Below are 20,214 nucleotides of genomic sequence, written 5' to 3'. Positions count from 1 at the left end.
CAAACCCTCCAAGAGAAGCACCTGCACCAGACTACCTAAAACATTTACATCGTCACATGGACACAGACACAGGCATGCACCAACAACCAACACAACAACAACAACAACCAGCACAACAACCAACATTCAAAAACTGCACCACAACCAACAGTTCAAAACACTGCACCACAACAACCACAACAACCAGCACAGCAACCAACAGTTCAAAACCCTGCACAACAACAACCAAAACAGAGCAAGGACATAAAAGAAGTAGAGAACAAGGAAACCAAGAATTCTTAAAAATGCTTAAAGAAGAGTGTGGTTTCCCAGATACTGTTGACTTTAGTGACAGATATAAAGAAGCTATTGGAAAGTTCAAGGATGGAAATACTGACCCGAACCTATTTAGCTTTATGGCTCAGCACCAAAACGGATATAATCTCAAACCTGGAAAATACAAGCTCGCTAAGGGATATGATTTTAATAGCATATCATCAAATGACATGATGAATTTACTCCGAGATATTTGATGTCAGAGCTAAATGACAATTCAACTTTCGTCATGAAACGCGTAAAAAATAGAGACGGAACGAAAGAACAAAAGCTTATGAATGCGGATGACGTAGATAGGGAAATTGTTGAAAACGGTCTCGGAATATATGAAATGCCAGCAGATGAGGTACAAGAAACTCCACAGGAAGAAGTTCAGATACAACCAGACATGGAAGAAATAGTTCAGCAACAACAGCTAGAAGAGCCTGAAGGAAACGAACAAGTCACTCCTTTGGAAACTAACTTCACAGAACTAGATGAAGATTTGGAACAGCCGAAAAATCTTGACCCTCAACAAGAGTATGCGGAGAATATGGAATATTTCCAAGAGTCAAAAAAAATTCGGCTGACATAGTAGAAGAATATCGAAAAATGTTTGCCGACATACAAAAGACTCCAGCACCAGATGAAAATATTCAGCATAGAATGGAAGTACTGAAAGAAAATGTACACAAATACAACAACCCTTTTTACTTACGAGCATTTAACGTTCAATCTTCGGATGAACTCGGTGAAAATAAAAGGTTAAATTTCAAGAAAACATATAGAAATGAAACATTGTTTAAAGTTCATTCAGAACCTAACCAAGATGGAAACAAAACCTACTTTGTTTCTGCAGACGATGGAACTACAATGAGATGGGGTCATAAAGCTAACCCGGATAGGTGGTTCATAAACTTACAACCACAATTCCAAGAAGTTGTAGACGCAATGGAAGTGAATGGTGAACCAGATATAGCTGGTATTTTCAGCGCGGCTTTAATGCCATTGAAAGATATGAAAGATGCAGATATTTTGGACCAGTATGAAATGAACATGGCTGATGGAAATATAACACCTGACGTTCTAGAACATTTATCTCAAAGAACTACACAGAACCATAGAGATGGTATATTTGGTGAAGAGTTTAGAAAGAAAGTTAGGGAGAGATAGAAGGAAGAGAACCTATTGTACATGACCTTGCAAACGAAAGTTTACAAAATGTCATAAAAACTTACTTTGCAGACAATGAACCGAGAAGGGATGAATATTTAAGAAAACTCAAATGGACAGTACCAAATGAAATGTTAGTATTGAAAAACATGTTCCTTGACAAAATAAAACCAACTACAGAAATAAACGACGCAAGACTGAAAGATTGGGTAAAAGCTTTCCCATTCACAAAAGATATAGTTGGTAACATGGAAAGAAAACCAGAATGGCTACAAAAACATATATTTGGAAACGAGCATATTCCATATGGACAGGCACTGTTTGAAGAGCTTGAACCGGAAACTCAGGAAAGAGTCATGCAAACAATACGCGAAGACTCAAATACAGACTATGACAAACTCTTTCTAGGATATAGGTTACCTGAGATGGGCGACCAGAGCCAAAAGCAAAAAGGACATGGGAAATTTGCAACATACTAGATGAACATAATGCAAAGATGCAACAACTTCAAGCAGAGGGCAATGAAGGAAAAAGAAGAGTTAAAAACTCAGTCAGGAAGAAAGTAAAGCTTGGTCCACGTGGGTTCTATTATGACATATAAATCCAACTATTCTATATTTTTACTCATATGAAATGTACGCCGCTCAGAATATAACGCCAACAGTTTTGGATGCTATGAATGGAAATGTTTCCGAATGGTATAACGAATGCGACAATGCCATTAGAAGGTCAGAAATAGTTCCTGGAACTTACGAATATACAACTGCTGTTTCTTATGGAAACGTAGGTGAGTTTGGAGAAGGTTCTTCAACAACAGTAGATATTGCTTGCGACAGGTTTCATATTATTTCTATTGACAACTCTTTCTTATACGTGGAACAAGACATTGAAATAAAACCTTCTGCCAAGTTGTCTGACAAGAAAGGTTGCAATGGAATTTTCTATGTCGGATACCAATATGCTCCAGAAGTTTTCATGGATATAAGATATATTCTAACTCTGACTTAGTTCAAACAGTAACATGGGCAAACTATGAATGGTTCGCTTTGAGAAACTCAGTACAACCACAAGCTAGAGAACAAACAGACCAGTATGCAACTATTGAGAAAATAAGAAGACTTGACCCTAACGTTCAGGAGTTTATGTTAACCTTTCTGGACAAACTGCAGCAGCAGTAACCAAAGTAAAATTGAAACTTAGAGTTCCTTGTCATCTTTCCTCATCTTCAGGTTTTTAAGATACTTGCCAAACTGGGCAGGAAAAATTTCTATCGAACTTACTCCAAGCAAAAATAACTTAGTCATTGCACCAACACAAGACCCATTCACTCTTACAGACGTAAAGGGAGCAAATCAAACGTCATTCGCCGAATTTTGCAAAGACAAAGTTGACTTAGACTTTGGTTTCTCAAACCTCAACACTGAAGTAAACTATTATTTCAATGCTGCTGGAGATGCTTGGGACCCAGTTAAGTTCACATGCGAAAAATTTGAATGCAAGAGAATAGAAAGCAGACTTGCAGTCTATATGTTGGACCCAGATATTTCAAATGCTTTAGCTGCCAAATATATTGCAGTTCCGCTTATGTTCCCTATACACCAAATATCTGTCAAAGACTTTGCAGGTGAAGTTGGAAACCAAAGTGCTGACCCAGGTGCAAGAACAGATATTGCCTTAACAACTGCAATGAAACATGCAGATACTATGTTTGTACTGTTTCAGACGAACTATAAATGACTATTCTTGCTTCTACAACCCTGGTATTAAATACCATATAAACATAGATGGCAAATACTATCCAAGAGAAGAATATTCTACAGTTGAGGATATGAGGTCATACAACTTGACATTAGATGCTATGAACTTTAACAACAACTTCACAACAACCATTAACCCTGAAATGCAAAGTTCTATTATGCCATATGTGAAAGTATGGACTCACAGGAGGTCAAAAAACTCAATATACAAATGAGAGACCGTTCAAACTTTTGGCTTGGCATTCCATTTGCTGACTCAGAAGACTTTATGGGTGGTATTTCAACTGTTGGTACAGTTCAAATACAATATACTGGTGACAGAGACGGTCCAGATGAATTGAAAGCAAAGAAGTTTACAAAACCAATAGCACTTTTCACGGAAGATGCTCTTTTGAAGATTCGTTCGATGAAACCTGCTGGAGCTCCTCAGATTGGCATAACGACAGCTTCCATCGAGCAGATTTTGGCAGCAGGTCAGTAAGTTGTTCTTGAACTGACTTCTCTCCGTCAAATATTGACAGTACGCCAGTTTTGACATAAAATTGTATTATAAACTTTCCTTTAGAAATATCTGTAAGTTTTGTTGTTATATTTTTGTCAACGTCAAGAACTTTCACCATCTCGGTTATACCAACTTTCTTTGCTTTATGAAAATATTTTGGTTCAGCAAAGACTGCTATTCTATAACATTTTCCATTGTTTGTGTAAAGAACTACTCTGTCAATGAACTTGTACTGTTTGTGTGTGTAAACTTTGTTCTGCTTCAATTCGAAGAGATACTCAAATACGTCCATCTTTTTATTCTAAGTAAAATGTCATTTCCGAAAAATAGAAGCGTAAGTGTTTCAAAAGGTTTAATGGCGATGGCAGATGTGAAGTTAAATTCACCAACTCAAACAAACAGTCAAAGTGTTGTTGTCAATGTCAAAGAAAGAGATGTTGAAGTGGGGAAACCATACGAAGACGAAGATGGTATAAGCAATAGTTCCTGTAAAAGAACAACCAACATATCCTGAAGTTAGCAGAGACTTAAGTTCTGTTGCAGATATTCGAAATGACTACCAACAACTTAAAGACAAACTTAAAACTCAGGAGAAGATTTGTCAGGCTTTGGGTATAATGTTAAACTTGGTGAGCACAACCCTGTAAAAGTGAACTCATATGTCATTGCACCTCATGAAATTTTTGAAAGAACTATTGAAACTTTTGACAGAGGCAGACGATATAAACATCAAAGAAATAGAACCCGACATTGCTTGCTGTGGTGTTTCATATAATGTCATTGACAAGATATACGTTATGAAAGGAGGTGAAACGTTGAACTTAAAATATAGTTTCCCAGACGTCATAAAAATATTTGACGACCACAACATTTCATTAAAATTTACTTGCTAAGTAAAAATGGCAGAAGACATAGTGGTTTATACTATTACGACTAAAAACCCTGAGTCATATAATTCTATAACAACAAACTTACAAAGTCCTCAAGGACGATATTGTAAACTGACCTTAAACACGATGACGACTAAAGCCTGTTTTGCTCTTTTGACACCAGAAGACTTTGTTGTTGTGAATGGTAAAAAATACTTCTTTGAAAGATACTTACTCAGATATACCACCAACAGGTTTTGTTGACTTATTTAATACTTTAAGGACGGATGTAACATGTGCTGCAACTAGAGCAGGTTTCATTATGTTTGGATGTCCGACTGAGTTTAGTATAAACGATATGAGCTATAATAACAAAACTTATATCTGGTTTTTACTACCAACAGTTTCCTATAACAGGAAAAGGTGTCATACAAGGTTTGTCTGTTCCATTGACTTTAAGTACACCTATTTTATATATTGTTTCAAACTTAGGTTCAAAGTGTTATTCGAATGTCGACAGAAACTACTATGACCAAAAGATACTCATGCGTATAAACAACACTTTCTCTGCTGGTTTGCCTATTGTTCATTCGAATGCAGAGTTTTCAGCTTTAGTAAACTCAAACACTTTAGCAAACATTAAACTTAACCTTAGTTGACGCAAACTTTGTTCCTGTAAAACTTTTATGTCCTATGTATTTGTCAATGACGGCAGAAAGTTTCGAATTGGAAGATGCAACTGGTGAAAGTATTGTACTACAAGAACAACTTCAACAACAAATAGCTCAAGAACAACAAATGCAACAAATGGAACAAATGCAACAACAAAGTCAAGAATAAAAAAAATATTTTTTTTATTTTTATAAAAATGTACAGAATAGACGTTTCAGATTTTTATGACTTCCAAGCGTTCAGAAATATGTGTCCATTTAGAGACTATAACAAAGCAGTCGAGAATTTGAAACGTTTAGTCATTTATGTCGACTCTGCCCAAATGTTATGTCATGAAAGAATGGGATGTTGTCTTTAACAAACCAAGAGCAACAATAGTTTCAGAACAAGAATGTAGACAAAAACTTAAGAAAATAAAAGTCGTACAAGTTGGAATGAAGATGTTAGATGCTTGGGATATCTTATTGTCAAAACTTGAAGATTTTTCAGTTCGTGGTATAAAGTTCTATACACCATCTCCAAACTTCTATTCTATCTTCACTGGATATAAATACGAACAAGTAGAATGGAAAGAAAATGTTATAGAAGCTTGGTTAGACCATGTCAAAGAAATTATATGCAATGGAAACGAAAGAGTCTATGAGTATATCTTATGTTGGTTTGCAAACATCTTACAACATCCAAGTGCTAAAAATGAAACTGCTCTCATTATAATTGGAAAACAAGGAACTGGTAAGAACACTTTCTTTACAGATATCTTGTGCAAACTGTTAGAGGGCTATTCGAATCCGAATATGACAAACTTAGAAAACATCTGCGGTAAATTTAACTCTTCAATAGAGAATATGAAACTTATAGTATGTAACGAACTTCAAAGTATAGATACAACAAAGGTTTTAAACTCAGATGCTTTGAAGAGTCTTATAACAGACAAAGTTGGAGTTGTTGAAAGAAAATATAAAGACCAAAGAGTTTGTGAAAATGTTGCAAATTTCATCATGGTTTCAAACAATGTTGTTCCGATGAAGTTAGAAAGTTCTGACAGAAGATATGTAGTTGTCAGAACGTCAGATTCTCATATGCAAGATACAGAATATTTTGACGACTTAGCAGAAACTTTGACACCTAACTTTTACAACCACTTGTTCTCATATTTCATGACATTAGATATTTCTAACTTCAATCCAAGACAAATTCCACATACCGAAGAAAGACAAACATTGTTAGAAGCAAACAAGAGTGTATATGAACTGTTTATAGATGAGACTAACTTTGAGTGTTTAGATGAAAGGTCATTGTACGATTCATATAAACAGTATTGTCAAGAGTATGGTTATATGGCAGCTTCTAAACGTACATTCTTGGCAAATGTCAAAAATCTTTTAGATGTTCAGAACGGCGTATATACAAAGAAAAATTTTTCTGAGTAAATTTAAAAAAAATATTTTTTTATCCGATAGAAAAGATGACGAAATATATTTCAGTCAACAAGTACATGACAGAAGTCAAAGAAGAACTAGACCCATTCGCTTATTTGAATGTTTACTTCTACCATTTTGAAAAGTCTACATTTGACAAAGTTTGGAACATCGAACCAGTTAAGTTTGCTATTGTGACTAAAAATGGTGCGAAATTTGAAGACTTAGACATAGAAGGTTTGTTAGCAGTCAAAGAAAATTTTGACAGAAGGTTTTCAAACCTTAAAGAAGGCAAAGCATACAAACTTGTTATACCTTATGAACCAAAGAAAGCAGACGACTATGAATATTATGAGTCTAAGATAGTTGAAGTTCAAGGTAAATTGGGTAAAAAGATTTTAGAGTCTAAGCCAGTGTTTGCTCCTAAAGAGGAAGAGAACATTGACATTGACCCAGAAATGTTCTAAAAATAAAATTTTATTTTTACATGTCAAATTTCTTTTTCTCTGGAACTGGCTCTGGTTCTTTCTTCTCTTCTTCTACTTTCTTTTCTTCTACTTTCTTTTCTTTCTTTTCTCTCTTCTTCTTCTTCTCTGGTGGAGTTATGTCAAATTTGGCGCAACCATATTTATGTAAAAGTTCTTTGTCCTTTAATAGCTCTTCTATTCTGTTTCCTATTTCATCTTCAAGAACAGCGCATGTGTCTTCTTTGCATTCTAAGAACTTTTGTTGGACTTCATCTTTCCAATCGGCGTCATCTCTGTCAACAAGTCTGTCATTGACAAATTTTAAGACTTCTCTGCTTAATGTTTTATGGTTCTTGTCATATTCCCAGAAACAGAACTTTAGAACAAATTCACCTTTCTTGTTTACACTATGTAAGATTTTATGGTCGACAGATGTTTTGCTGTCGAAAAGTTTATCTCGAATATAGATAGCGAAATCGCTAGACATTTTCTAAAAGATAAAATTTTTAATTTTTCTAAAAATATGTTAGAAAAAAAGTTTGCTGACATTGACAAAAAATTTGAGAATGTTTTAAACAAGAACAAGAGGAAGTTAGAAAATGCTCAGATAAAGCCTATACATGACAAGTTCTTATTTGCTCAGAATGGTATAACAGGTCTAATTGCACCACCTGGGTCGGGTAAGACTTTCACTTATCTTAAAATGGCTGCACAACAACAAGAACTAGATGAGAAGAACCCATTCTATGAGTTAGTTGTTATTTGTAGTACTTCTGGTCAATTTGACCAAACAGTCAATTCGTTCAAAGATATTATAAAGAAGTCTAAGTTAGTATATTAAAAGACTCTGAGTTGTTGGATTGGATAAAGAAGTACCAAAGAAGAGTTTTGAAGTACAATGCTATAAATGAGTATATAAATTCTAAGTTTAAAGACCCAAATGAGGAAATGCAGAGAATATTAGAGAAGAAACACTTCAGAAACAAACAGAAAGAGATAGAATACATTTCGAAGAAATTGCAATCTTACGATTGGAAGACTTACCCTCATAGGTGTCTTCTTATCTTAGACGACTTTGCTTCTCATCCTTTGTTAAAGACAGAGAACAAGACATGTGTCGAATTCTTAAGAAGCTCAGACACTTTAACATCTCTGTTGTCATTTGTGTACAGACAGCAAAGAGTTTAAGTAAGGATGTTAAGAGAATACTTACTGACATTGTACTTTTCCCCGGATTGTCCGAAGACGATTTCATGGAACTTATGAAAGAGTCCATGGCAGGTAAGTTTGACAGACATGAACTATGGGAGAAGTACAAAGTCATACAAGACCCTCATACTTCTTTCAGAATTCATATCTACGCGAACAAAGTTCAAATTGTAAAAAGTCAAGCGTAAAAAATGTAAGTGTTGAGTCTTAGTCTGTTGTGGTGCTGGGGCTGTCGGTTCTTCTGGCTTTGGAAGACATTCAGGAAGAGGAACGTCAGTCATCCGTTTGTGTCCTGTCGGATAGAAGAACTTTTCCAGTTGTCCGGAAATTTTTTTCCTGTCGGAAGGAAAAACTTTTTCTGTCGGAAGGAAAAACTTTTTCTGAAGTTCGACCAAAAAGTTCTCAATTTTCGAAAATTTGAATGGTTTACGGACGGACAACAGAAAAAATTTTTCCTGTTGGAAGGAAGGACTCTTCCTGTTGGAAGGAAGGACTCGGAATGCCAGAAGGAAGGACTCGGAATGCCAGATGGAAGGACTCGGAATGCCAGAAGGATTTGACAAGACAATTTACCTTATAGAGCTACCTGAGCCATCTGAAGTCAAGCGTAAAAATAAATGGTTCATTTACTCTGCTTGTTTGAAGTTGTCAAAATACTCTGTTATTTTTTCCTTTAACAATGGCAAATCTTCTTTGAATGTAAGTATTGTACAACCTTTCATATCATAGTGTGTTTGAGGTAACGTATCTTGAACTATTTGTTTCACATCTTCATTTGGTGTCATTGAAATCGGTAAGTTTTCGCGATAGAACCAATTTCTGTCAGATTTGTAAATCTTAGCAAGGTCGTAAAAGCTTTTGTTGTTTCTTCTGACTAAATGCAACATAACCATATCTCTGTCTTCTTCATTTTCCATCTCTTCAGTATAAATCATATACTTATAGTTCTTTTCCTTTCCTTTTGGTACCGAACGTGGTATTCTTTTCTGAATGTTTTTGTCTTTTGCTTCAATGACTTCATCTTTTGCTTGAAGTTTCTTTTCCATCTCTTCACGTTCGTCTATGAATTTCATCTAACATCATGAAAATATAACAAGCGTAACGAGGTGAAGCCCACATTGCAACAGCATTTACTAAAAGTCTATGTACATACCAGCCTCTCAAACCAGGAGCCAAATTCTTGCGATATTCGTACGGAATCTCTACCCTCGGTTTTCCGAGGGTAGCAAACATATGAGGAAATTCTTCTAAAAGTTCTTTTGTCTGTTGGTTTTCAAACCAATGATATGCTTGCTTTGTAGAACGAAGAACATTCAAAATACTTTGCATTTGGTACATATCGTCTTTGACCGAACGAATGAGACGTAACTGTTTGTTATATTGTATGTACTCGTATTCTTCATTTATGTCTTCATGAACGATAGCAGTTGTTGTGTTCTCTGATGTTGACATATCTGTCTTTACATACAAAATAAAAAAAATATTTTTTAAAAAACTAGCGTTATTTTCTATCTTGTATAAAAGACCAAAAATAAACGCTTTACATGTATTTTTCAGCAACTTCGTCAAATAATTTTATAGCTTTAGCTATCTCATCTACTTCAAACGTTTCTTTACCTTTCGTGGGAGCACCATACATTTTCTCAAACTTTTCAAGTAGTTCTGTTTCAGCAGCTCTCATATCGTTAACAAACACAACCTTAACTCTATTGACTGTATTGTCATATCTTTGAGTTATATTAAATGTTCTTCCTATCTTATATCTCTTTGTATTGAAGTCCTTCGGTTTCTGAACGATGTAAAGTAAGCCTTCACTGCAACGTTCCGTATCGAATGAACCATATGTTATGAAATTATATCCAACAACTGGGTCTAACCAGAACAAAACTACTGGTATAAGACTTTTGTCTATAAGATATGCTGTAGTTCCATGAAATCTTACCGATATCATAAGCTCAGGATTTCTTGTCAAAATTTTCTGAGTTGAAGCATTTCTAACCCAGTCGCTTGCTCTCTTTCCAGATGGAGATATAATGTCTGACAAAGAATATTTGTTGTATTTCTTTGAGTATCTTACGTTTAAATCACCAATTCTAACCATTTTGGTGTCATTGTCTATCTTTCTAACTGTTTCAAACTCAGTGTTTGACATTTCCTGTTCTTACATACAAAATAAAAAAAAATATTTTAAAAAAACTAGCTTTTATTTTATTTTTTCTATCTTGTATAAAAGATATGATTTCATAGAGTTTTTTTCACTGTTTTCATGTGTTTTAGGCGACCAGGGTTTTTTACCTACTCGCATTTTTTTACGATTTTCATGAGTTTTTTTTACGATTTTCATGAGTTTTAGGCGAGTAAGATTTTTTACTTACTCGCAATTTTTCACGATTTTCATGAGTTTTAGGCGAGTGGTTTTTTTTTACTACTCGCATTTTTTCACTGTTTTCATAGAGTTTTTTTACGATTTTCGTACGGAATCTCTATCCTCGGTTTTCCTTGGGTAGCAAACATATGAGGAAATTCATGAAAAAGTGTCATTTTTTTCAGCAAAAATATATTTTAGGGTAGAAGGGTATATCTACCCCGTTTTCTACCCTCATTTCTACCCTCTTGAATTTTGTATAAAAGATATGATTTCATAGAGTTTTTTTACGAAGTGCAAAAGTTCTCTTCGTCAAAAAAATACAGTTATATAATGAAATTTGGTCATTTTTTTCAGCAAAAATATATTTTAGGGTAGAAGGGTATATCTACCCCGTTTTCTACCCTCTTTTCTACCATAACTATTTACAAGCGTTTTACATGGTATATGTTGTGATGGTTCATGACTTTAAACAATTTCGTAGCTTCTATTTCTTCTGTCAGTACATCGAATGTTTTAACAATATTGAATGTATCTTTATATTTCTTCTTGACATCTGAAAGAAGGAAATCGTCAGCTGTTGGATAGTTTTTGTTTAGAAATGTCAACATGTCCATTTTATCTTCTGCTGGTTTCTCTACTTCTTTCTTTAAGTCAGCATAGTCGTTTCTCATACGTTCTATCTCTTTGACGGAGTAGTTATATTTCCTCATTGCTGCTTTACATTTAGAACATTGTGGGTTCATTTTTGCGTTATATTCTGAAACCTTACCTGCTAGTATGACTAAGGCGTCAATTGCTCTCTTTAACTCAAAAGTTGCGGGTTTTATCTGTTCATTCCATATCTTACCTCTTCTATCTTTATCTCTTATCTGCCATACACATTTTGCAACTAACGAAACAAAGTTGTCGTAGGTCTTAAACTCCCCAGATTTATATATGTCAGAGATGTTCTTATATACCATATCGCAATCTTTGTCCATGACTTTGTGGTTGCAATGAAATCCAAGAAACTCATAGTTTACCTTTCGTATGAACTTCTTTATTTCTACTGAGTCAGTTGCTTTGACTTCTATTTCATCGAATTCTGGAATAGTGAGTTTTTGTTGTTGGATTTCAGGAAGTTTAGGTAGATGGTCAATAATATCCTGCATTTCATAAAGATATTCTTCATCTGTTTCATCTTTTGCGGTACAGTCTAAATCTCCTTGGAGAAGTTCTTGCTTTATCTTCTGGATTTCTGTTTCGAAAGTATATGAAGAAGGAATGAAGCTTTTCATCTCTACTAACATTGAAGTTGGGTTCATGACTAACGAGTTTGGTGCTGTTGTTGCTAACATGTTCTTACAATAAAAATAAAAAAATATTTTTTTAAAAAAACCAACTTTATTTTTTATTTCGGGAAAACTCATGACAAATTCAAGAGGGTAGAAAACGGGGTAGAAAACGGGGTAGATATACCCTTCTACCCTAAAATATATTTTTATTGAATTCAGCAACAAAATTCAAGAGTTTTGTGTGTTTTCTACGAGGGTAGAAAAGAGGGTAGAAAACGGGGTAGATATACCCTTCTACCCTAAAATATATTTTTGTCGAAAAAAAATGGTTCATTTACTCACAATATTTTTGTACAAAACGACCCCAAACTTTTAACTTCTTTTCTGCAGCTTCTAATGCTATCTTAGCGAGTTCATATTCTCTAAATTCTCTCTTTAAATCTTCTTGTTCCCATTGGTCTAGTTCGTATGGAGAGTCTCTATACCAGAACATATCTCACGTTCATGTTCTATTTGTTTTTCATGCATTTTTCTAACTTCTTCTTCGAACAAAGGTTTAGCATTCTCTGCTGTATCTTCAGGTTCTTCTTCATCTAATTTCTCATGAACTTTCTTGTCTATGGAGTCCATAATTTTTCCAACTGCTATGCAATATTTTGGAGAAGCCCACATTGCTATATAGTTTACGAGTCTTGGGTCTACATACGTTCCTCTGTTTGATTTCATCAGGAATTCCTGCATTAACATTGTATAAAAAGCACCCGCCGGAATTCCGGCGGGTGGTATATTCTTCACAAAATGCCTTAAAATACTCTTCCCAGGACTTATTTTCCAACAACTTTCTAAAGTCTTTCCTAAACTGCTGACACATATTTGTTGCATTTATATAACCATCCTTGTCTCTACGTAAGACTTCAATACCGTTATAGGTGCCTTTTGTGAATGTTTCGCCATTAGATTTGTTCGTGAACGTTTTTGCTTCGACTGTCATACTGTTCTTACAATAAAAATAAAAAATATTTTTGGCTTAACCGTCGGACATTCGTTTGTGGCTTAACCGTCGGACATTCGTTTGTGGCTTAACCGTCGGACCACAACGATGAAGTTTATTTCCTGTGTTGTTGTCAAAATGTCATGTTGTCACCATTTTCAAAAAGATGTTAGTTGACCTGGGGACCTGGGGACCTGGTGACCTGGTGACACCTAAACTTTTTTTCTATCTTAAGGAAATTCATGAAAATTCAACGGGTGAATTTTGTATAAAAAGCAACCCGCTGTTTTCCGCGGGTTGGTATATTCTTCACAAAATGCTTGTTTTGAGGTCGAGCCACTTTTGGCTCCACCGTATTTTTTCAACCAAAACTCATTTTTTCAATACTTTTTCAGCACTTTTCCGTAGTTGTATATGAAAGACAATTCGAGATAAAAGTCGTAGTACAATGGTATAATATGCTGCACACCGTTTGTTGTGAACCAAACTTGAAAGTCAGAGAAACTGTTACTAGGTGGTTCGTAGAATTTAGAAGCAAAGTCATAAAAGTCCTTACCAATACAAAGAAAACTGTTGTTGCTTGAACTGAAACTTGCATGACACATAACATTTTGAGGGTCGAACACGTTTCTATAAACTGTCAAATCTGTTGGTGGGCGTATAAATTTAAACGGACCGTCAGGTGGTAATGGTTCGTTCTGGTTTAGTAACCGAAGAAATTGTGCCCAAGAACGTTTGTCTACTTCCCAAAATAAAAACTGTGTATCTCTTGGAGGGTTATTTTCAATCCTTTGAAATGAAACTGTGGAGTTCATCTTGTCATATTCTAGTTTCAGATAGTAAGTTCCGTTTAGTAAAGAGTCGTATTTTTCTTGAAATTCCCAGTAGTATTTGTTTATTTGAGTTTGAAAGTCATTTAGAGTTTTTTCAAGGTTTTCGTCTGAACGAATTGTAAAGATTCTCATTTCATCAAATTTGTCTATTAGACCATCAGAACCTCTATACTGACCATGAAAATATACTGCAAACATAAACGCGTTAGTTCTTTTTGAAAACAAAACTCTTCTAAATCCTATTGCCTTTGCATCTGAAGGACTTTGAAGCCAACGAATTGGAAAGTCAAACCTGTAAGTACGGGATGAAATTTCTTCATCTGAAATAGTCCTACCAGCATTTGTAAAGATATAGTCTAACGGTTTTGTATCTGCTACTTTTGTTCTTTGTTTTTCAACCTGAAACATTTAATATATGTAAAAATATACTGTTTTAAAAAATGTTTTAAAATGGTATGCCATATAGCTTCTTGAATTTGTTAAGAAGTATTTGAACGTTTTTTCCATCTGTATCTCTAGCGTTTACAAAAGCATAGTCTTCCTTAGTAAAACATACTTGTAATTTTCTATAGTTTACGCCGGTATAAAAGTAGAAAGAGTCCTGTTCTTCGCTGTAGTAGTAAAACTCAAACGTATGCTTACCATAGTCTGTAATTTCAATTGCTTCATCTTCTAGTTCGTCGACAAATTCGAATACTATATCTCGAAAATTGCTTTTGTTCTTATTGTTTTCAGAACAAGTGACCCAGCGTAAGTTTTCAAGTCTATTGTCATTTCTTATATGGTTTATATGGTCTACAAAAGGTAGATTGTTAGGGTTCGGTATAAAATGAGTTGCAATGACAACATGTTTAAGATAGTGTTTCCCACCAATCCTCATCCTAGCATATCCGTTATTTTGCTCCCATTCGCTTAAAACTCTTTTTGTCTTTTTGTTTCTGACTTCAAATGACTCACAACAGTGAATTTCATATTTCTCATCTAACAAACAAGTTTCCCAACGGTCCTCTCCAACAAACCCAGCGTACATTTCAAATAAAATAAAAAAAATATTTTTTTGAAAAAATGTTTTTCCTTTACTTTACATAACCACCGGCTACCAAAAGCCTTTGACGCCAACCCATACCAGCTAATGAAGGTTGACTTGGTTTAGTATTGAAACTAAACTTTGGTTTTGGTTTATCTTCTTCTATTGGCTTCCCTTCTTCTATTGGTTTTTCGTCACTTTTCGGTTCACCTGACTTTACCTCACTTGCAGGTATGGTTGTGTCGTCAACCTCTTCATAAATATCATATGCCATCTGTTTTTGTTTTCCTTTCAACTTTTTGTGTTTGTTGTAAAGTTTAGAATATTTCGACTCTAAGTCAATGAGATGTTCTATAATGAACTGTTGATCGGTGAAGTAAACTTTTCCATCTGTTGTCTCTTTAACTCCTTCAGACTTCAATATTTTATTTGTGAGAGTCTGTTTCTTTTTTGAGATACTAGCCGTTCCATTTCTATGAAAAGTGACTTTGTAGTTAGGGTTTGTATTTCCAGACCTGGCACTTTCTATTATTGAATTTTTCTCTTCATCTGTAAGTTCTTTGACAGGTTTTGACAATGGTTCTGAACTTTTTGTTTGTGGTGTCAAATCTACCGTTTCAACTTCTTCGGTCATTTCATCTCAGTAAAAAATTTTAGTTTGGTTTGTTTTCAACTGGTTGTTGTTGTTTTTAAGTCGGTCTAAAACTTCCTGAGTATAGGAAGAACTTGACAAACACGTTGTGTAACTGCTGGAAGTCGACAAATCCATCTTGAACCCATTTGTCTCAATGCTGTATTGTTCATTTCATCTCAGTAAAAACTTTACATTCCCCAAGTTTGAGGTGGTTGCGGTTGGTTATTGTTTACCACTGTTGTGCATGGTTATATCCTCTGTTAAAGAATCTTTCACCTTGGTCCATGTAGTGTCCTGCTTGGTTATAGTAGTCATTTGCTTTGTTATAGTAGTTTCCTGCTTCTCTTCCTACATTGTCCATCCATCCTTGAACTTTTCCTCTTGTTTCAGGATTTGGAATAAGATTTGCTGCATCTCGTGCTACCTCCCAACCTTTCTGTACAGTTTGTATAATAGGTTGTGCTTTCTCTTTAAGTATACCTAATGTACTCAAAATCTTCCTTCCAACTCCAAATACACCTCTGGCTATTGTTCCAACTGCGGGCAAAAATCTGGATGCAACTCCTGCTAATGCGCCAAATAAACCCATTTCTTATGGGGTAAAAATGACGAATCCAAACAAGGACCCCTATGTTTCTAAGGCAACAAAAAAAGCACTCATGATAAAAATCTTTAGTTCAACACCAAATGCTTGGTTTATGGATATCTTGGAAAACATTCCGAGGTATAGAGAAGATGGACCACCATACTGGCTAATATTTGTCGGTCAAAACACAAGATACTGTGAAGCCATACCATTACAATCCAAAAATATTTTAGATGTGAAAACTGCTTTGACAATATTCGTTGACAAATACCATCCAACAAAACTGACATCTGACTGTGAAAGTTCTTTCAAATCAGACGATATTAAAAACTATCTGCGTTCAAAAAATGTAAACCAATATTTCATTGTCGACCAAAACCATTCTGCTCTTGGTGTCATTGACAGTTGTATAAAAATCTTAAGAGACTTAAATCAACCACAAGGTGGTGAGGTAGATGAAATGTCATATGACGACAAGTATAGACACTTCTCCATGGCAAAGATGAGACAAGTTTTAAATATTTACAATAGCCGTAAACAAAAAGGTTTGGGAAACCACTCCCCCGAAGAAATGAAAAACAACCCCGACTTAGAGAAAGACTATATATTTAATAGTTTAGTCAAAAGAGACAAACAAGAAAGAATGCCAGGCTTCAAACTTAAGAAAGGTGACAAAGTAAAAATAGAAATACCTAAACGCGACCCATATGAAAATACTATTGACTATGACAACAATGGGAACTCGACAGGTACTCACATTCGTGTTCGTAAAAATAGAAGAAAGTATACAAGAGAATATTATGAAGTTTTAGGCAAACATGGCAAAATGTACACACTGCAAGCAGAAGATAAAACTACTATTGTCAGACCTCGTTTCAAACTTGTTAAGGTTCAAGGTGGTATACTTTCAAAGACAGTTCCTAACAAATATAAGACAACTCCTGACGAATATGCTAAAGAAGTTGAAAATGACGACTAAGCAATTCTATACCATGCGTAAACTGTCATGTAAGGTGGCATGTAGTCTTTACTTTGTCCCGTTGTTTGCGTATACCCTGAAACGCGATGTGTATGGCTTCCTCCTACCTCAGTGTTATTCCAGTAACAATTTATAGCAAACTTAACGTTGTCTTTAACATCATATCCTTTACCTTTTGTCATTCCTGACCAATCCCAAAATCTATGACTATGCAAACCTGCTTCAGATGTACTTAAATTTACGTAGTGACTGTGCGCAGGTAAATTTGCACCTGAAATCGTTTTACTTCCACCTGTTTCCTTTGAAGAGTTTGCACAATACAAAAACCTGTCGACTATTTGAGTCCAAGTTCCAAAACCAAGTACTACTTCTGGTCTGGTAGAGTTCATTGACGTATAAATAGAGCCAACCGGGTAAATAAGATTCGGCAAAATTTGTTTAAGCACATTGAGTTCCTGTCTTAGATGTATAATACTATTGTCATTAGATATCAAAGTATCTACAAGACTTGTTGCCGGTGGTATTGTTGGAGCTTTACTTGGCAAGGTTGTGTTTAGTGTAATATCATCTGCTGTAAAAGTTGTAAAACTTGTATGTGTATGTCCAACGTCACTTTTCCTGTTTAAGGTTTCTTGTAAGTTTGTAATATTTGCAATGGTATGTGTATGTCCAACGTCACTTTTCCTGTTTAAGGTTTCTTGTAAGTTTGTAATATTTGCAATGGTATGTGTATGTCCAACGTCACTTTTCCTGTTTAAGGTTTCTTGTAAGTTTGTAATATTTGCAATGGTATGTGTATGAGTCTTTTTAGAATATTCGTTTTCAGCTCTTGTCACTTCACTTGACATTTTATTGTCAACATATGTTTTGTCTGCTAGTTCAGGATGAGTATGTTCTTTTGTTGCATATGTTGCATCTGCTCTGTCATGTTCTTCTTGAACTTTTTCAATGACATACTCTTTGTCAGCTTTGTTGTTAACATCTGCTTTTGTTGCATATGTTGCATCTGCTCTGTCATGTTCTTCTTGAACTTTTTCAATGACATACTCTTTGTCAGCTTTGTTGTTAATCTGCTTTCAAAAGAAGTTCATCTATAGGTTTCTCGTTTAAAGTTCTTTTTGTTGGATTTATACAAACAGTATGGTTCTTACTGTCTTGAAACAGAAACTCGTCTGTCAATGGTTTAATGTCAGTTTTAAGTTTCCTTCTTTCAATGACTCAGATATCTTAGAATAGTTTGAAAAGTTTGTTGTGTTCTTATTTAGAGCTTGCAAAATGAGTTGTCGGTTGTGTTGTATTTCCTCTCATAGACGCTGTTTCTTTCGACATTTTTATTCTAGATAAAATATGCTTTCAATAGAAAAAGAAAATTCAAGAGTGCTACAACTAAACCATTAGATGAACTTTTTACTAATGTCGGTCAAAAAGTTTGAGACAGAGACCGTAAAGCATGAAGGCTATCGTTTTGACTACCCATTGAGATGCTAAGAGACCCATCCGTCACAAAAGCTGTTGGCTTTCGTAGAATGAATTCATTTCAGAAGCCATACATGGTTTCCATTTACGGTCGCTTTTGAAATTCGATACTATAACAAAGAGAAACGTACGTATGAGAAATTTGAACAGGGAAAACTTTACAAGTGAATTTGCTTGTAAACTTAGAAACAACTCTTCAAGCTTTTCAAGAAAAAATAAACGATATCTATCTCGAATATCAAAACAGTACAACATTGACGAAGGAGAGTACCATCTCGATATTATATATGACAGGAAAAATGCAACTGTTAAAATCAATAGAATAGAAGACCTTGGAGAAGACGTTTATATTTCTACAAAATATAACAACTTGGCATGGTATAGATTTTGAGGATGTTAAATCAGCCTGCAAGCATATCCAGTACACCCGAATTTTAAGTCGAAAACCCTAATGGAACATATGAAAATGTTTTCGACTCAGATGCTATTATAGTTCATGCTTCATTTTCTGGTGCACAAAACTCTTTTTTATGCTTGGCAAATGACTTTTACGAAAAACCTACATAGATGAACCACCAAGTGGAATATTTCAGACTTTCAAGTATGGTTTACTACAGATGGAAGAAAGAGAATAATTCCATTATACCACGCTTTACTTAGAACTTAGTTTCATATACAACTACTATCGAACGTAAAAATATGATTTTTAATACGGTTGAGGTGTTGGATTTGGTTGCCAACTAGACTGTGGTGCAGGTTCAGGCTGTTGTATAACAGGAGCTTGTTCTTCTGGTTCAGGGTCTTTAGGTATAATACCAACGAACTGACCTACTCTTTTACCAATATTTTTGACTCCGTTCCAAATTCCTCTTCCTACGGTTTTTATTCCATTCCATATACCTCTCCAACTCTTCTGAAGAAGTTTCCAATACTACTGAAGAAACCCATTTTACTATATGTAAAATCTAATGTCCGCCTAGTCTCTTACGTTTCCTGTTGATTCCATAGCATTCTTTAACTGGAGCTCATACATTCTGTTTCTCCTCTGGTAGAAAACATATTCTGGGTCAACTCCTGTGTTCGCGTCATCTGCATAGAGTTGTTTATATCCCACTTCAGGGTTTGTATAAAACTCTTTCCATCTCATATTTGCATACCATGGTGGCAAACCTAACGCAGCGTCATTTGACATGGCAGTTTGCATTTGTACATCTGTTGGCACTTGACCATAGTTTGCCATTGCAGTTTGTATTCTAACTTCATTGGAATATTCTCGGTTTGGTTGTCCAGGTTGCTGTGCATTCGCTAAGTTCTGTGCGTCCATTTTAATATTAGATAAAAATATCTCTTACGAGTACATATGCTGAACATTTGCAGGCATTGGTTCATCTTCATATTCTCTATATCTTCTGCCACGTCAAATAAGTAAATGACACAATGGAAAAACCTAAAACAAGTAGTCCTATTTCAAACCACATTTACTTACAATAAAATTTCTTTGTTGTGACACTTTTTCCGGTTTATAGGACCTCTCTCATATTCTATCTTATCGTATCTAAACTCATAGTCATGTATGTCCTCTAACCATCTCATGACACTTTCCAAACCACTTTTATCGGATGTAAAGTAAAAGCATGGATGGTTATGTATAACGTCTAAAGTTTCTAAAGAGTTCTCAAAGTCCA

General features: G+C 35.0%; 12 protein-coding genes and 3 pseudogenes across 15 annotated transcripts, besides 1 other annotated feature; 5 read left to right on the top strand and 10 right to left on the bottom strand.

Annotated features, from left to right (window-relative positions):
- Positions 1-1,245: 1,245 nt before the first annotated feature.
- TVAGG3_0800440 (protein of unknown function, DUF4106 family) lies at positions 1,246-1,467 on the top strand (the record flags this gene model as incomplete). Its single annotated transcript, XM_051247311.1, has 1 exon — positions 1,246-1,467. One exon carries the CDS (start codon positions 1,246-1,248, stop codon positions 1,465-1,467), a length of 222 nt encoding a protein of 73 aa, XP_051082786.1.
- Positions 1,468-1,616: 149 nt separating this feature from the next.
- On the top strand, positions 1,617-1,946 carry TVAGG3_0800430 (protein of unknown function, DUF4106 family; the record flags this gene model as incomplete). Its single annotated transcript, XM_051247310.1, has 1 exon — positions 1,617-1,946. The coding sequence occupies one exon, from the start codon at positions 1,617-1,619 to the stop codon at positions 1,944-1,946; it is 330 nt and encodes a 109-aa protein (XP_051082785.1).
- Positions 1,947-2,154: 208 nt separating this feature from the next.
- Positions 2,155-17,859: a mobile genetic element.
- Positions 3,599-4,018, bottom strand: TVAGG3_0800420 (uncharacterized protein; the record flags this gene model as incomplete). Its single annotated transcript, XM_051247309.1, has 1 exon — positions 3,599-4,018. The coding sequence occupies one exon, from the start codon at positions 4,016-4,018 to the stop codon at positions 3,599-3,601; it is 420 nt and encodes a 139-aa protein (XP_051082784.1).
- On the top strand, positions 6,113-6,697 carry TVAGG3_0800410 (Poxvirus D5 protein-like family; the record flags this gene model as incomplete). The annotated part of the gene is made up of 1 exon (XM_051247308.1): positions 6,113-6,697. One exon carries the CDS (start codon positions 6,113-6,115, stop codon positions 6,695-6,697), a length of 585 nt encoding a protein of 194 aa, XP_051082783.1.
- On the top strand, positions 6,733-7,112 carry TVAGG3_0800400 (protein of unknown function, DUF4108 family; the record flags this gene model as incomplete). Its single annotated transcript, XM_051247307.1, has 1 exon — positions 6,733-7,112. A coding segment is annotated over one exon (380 nt), but the record flags the coding sequence as incomplete, so codon positions are not given.
- TVAGG3_0800390 (uncharacterized protein) lies at positions 7,169-7,639 on the bottom strand (the record flags this gene model as incomplete). The annotated part of the gene is made up of 1 exon (XM_051247306.1): positions 7,169-7,639. One exon carries the CDS (start codon positions 7,637-7,639, stop codon positions 7,169-7,171), a length of 471 nt encoding a protein of 156 aa, XP_051082781.1.
- On the bottom strand, positions 8,991-9,813 carry TVAGG3_0800380 (annotated as a pseudogene). Its single transcript has one exon. A coding segment is annotated over exon 1 (823 nt).
- TVAGG3_0800370 (organellar and viral DNA polymerase type B) lies at positions 9,902-10,225 on the bottom strand (the record flags this gene model as incomplete). The annotated part of the gene is made up of 1 exon (XM_051247305.1): positions 9,902-10,225. A coding segment is annotated over one exon (324 nt), but the record flags the coding sequence as incomplete, so codon positions are not given.
- Positions 11,152-12,066, bottom strand: TVAGG3_0800360 (organellar and viral DNA polymerase type B; the record flags this gene model as incomplete). Its single annotated transcript, XM_051247304.1, has 1 exon — positions 11,152-12,066. One exon carries the CDS (start codon positions 12,064-12,066, stop codon positions 11,152-11,154), a length of 915 nt encoding a protein of 304 aa, XP_051082779.1.
- Positions 12,338-12,994, bottom strand: TVAGG3_0800350 (annotated as a pseudogene). The gene has a single exon. A coding segment is annotated over exon 1 (657 nt).
- On the bottom strand, positions 13,375-14,235 carry TVAGG3_0800340 (uncharacterized protein; the record flags this gene model as incomplete). The annotated part of the gene is made up of 1 exon (XM_051247303.1): positions 13,375-14,235. One exon carries the CDS (start codon positions 14,233-14,235, stop codon positions 13,375-13,377), a length of 861 nt encoding a protein of 286 aa, XP_051082778.1.
- On the bottom strand, positions 14,273-14,857 carry TVAGG3_0800330 (His-Me finger endonucleases family; the record flags this gene model as incomplete). Its single annotated transcript, XM_051247302.1, has 1 exon — positions 14,273-14,857. The coding sequence occupies one exon, from the start codon at positions 14,855-14,857 to the stop codon at positions 14,273-14,275; it is 585 nt and encodes a 194-aa protein (XP_051082777.1).
- On the bottom strand, positions 14,904-15,488 carry TVAGG3_0800320 (phage tail repeat-like family; the record flags this gene model as incomplete). The annotated part of the gene is made up of 1 exon (XM_051247301.1): positions 14,904-15,488. One exon carries the CDS (start codon positions 15,486-15,488, stop codon positions 14,904-14,906), a length of 585 nt encoding a protein of 194 aa, XP_051082776.1.
- Positions 15,677-16,077, bottom strand: TVAGG3_0800310 (annotated as a pseudogene). Its single transcript has one exon. A coding segment is annotated over exon 1 (401 nt).
- TVAGG3_0800300 (uncharacterized protein) lies at positions 16,187-16,823 on the top strand (the record flags this gene model as incomplete). The annotated part of the gene is made up of 1 exon (XM_051247300.1): positions 16,187-16,823. A coding segment is annotated over one exon (637 nt), but the record flags the coding sequence as incomplete, so codon positions are not given.
- Positions 17,860-20,214: the final 2,355 nt, after the last annotated feature.

The sequence above is a fragment of the Trichomonas vaginalis genome, chromosome VI, assembly GCF_026262505.1.
Source record: "Trichomonas vaginalis G3 chromosome VI, whole genome shotgun sequence".
In the NCBI taxonomy this organism is placed as follows: domain Eukaryota; phylum Parabasalia; order Trichomonadida; family Trichomonadidae; genus Trichomonas; species Trichomonas vaginalis.
The sequence above is the reverse complement of the archived record's forward strand: the minus strand, read 5'-3'. Positions and strand labels throughout refer to the sequence as shown.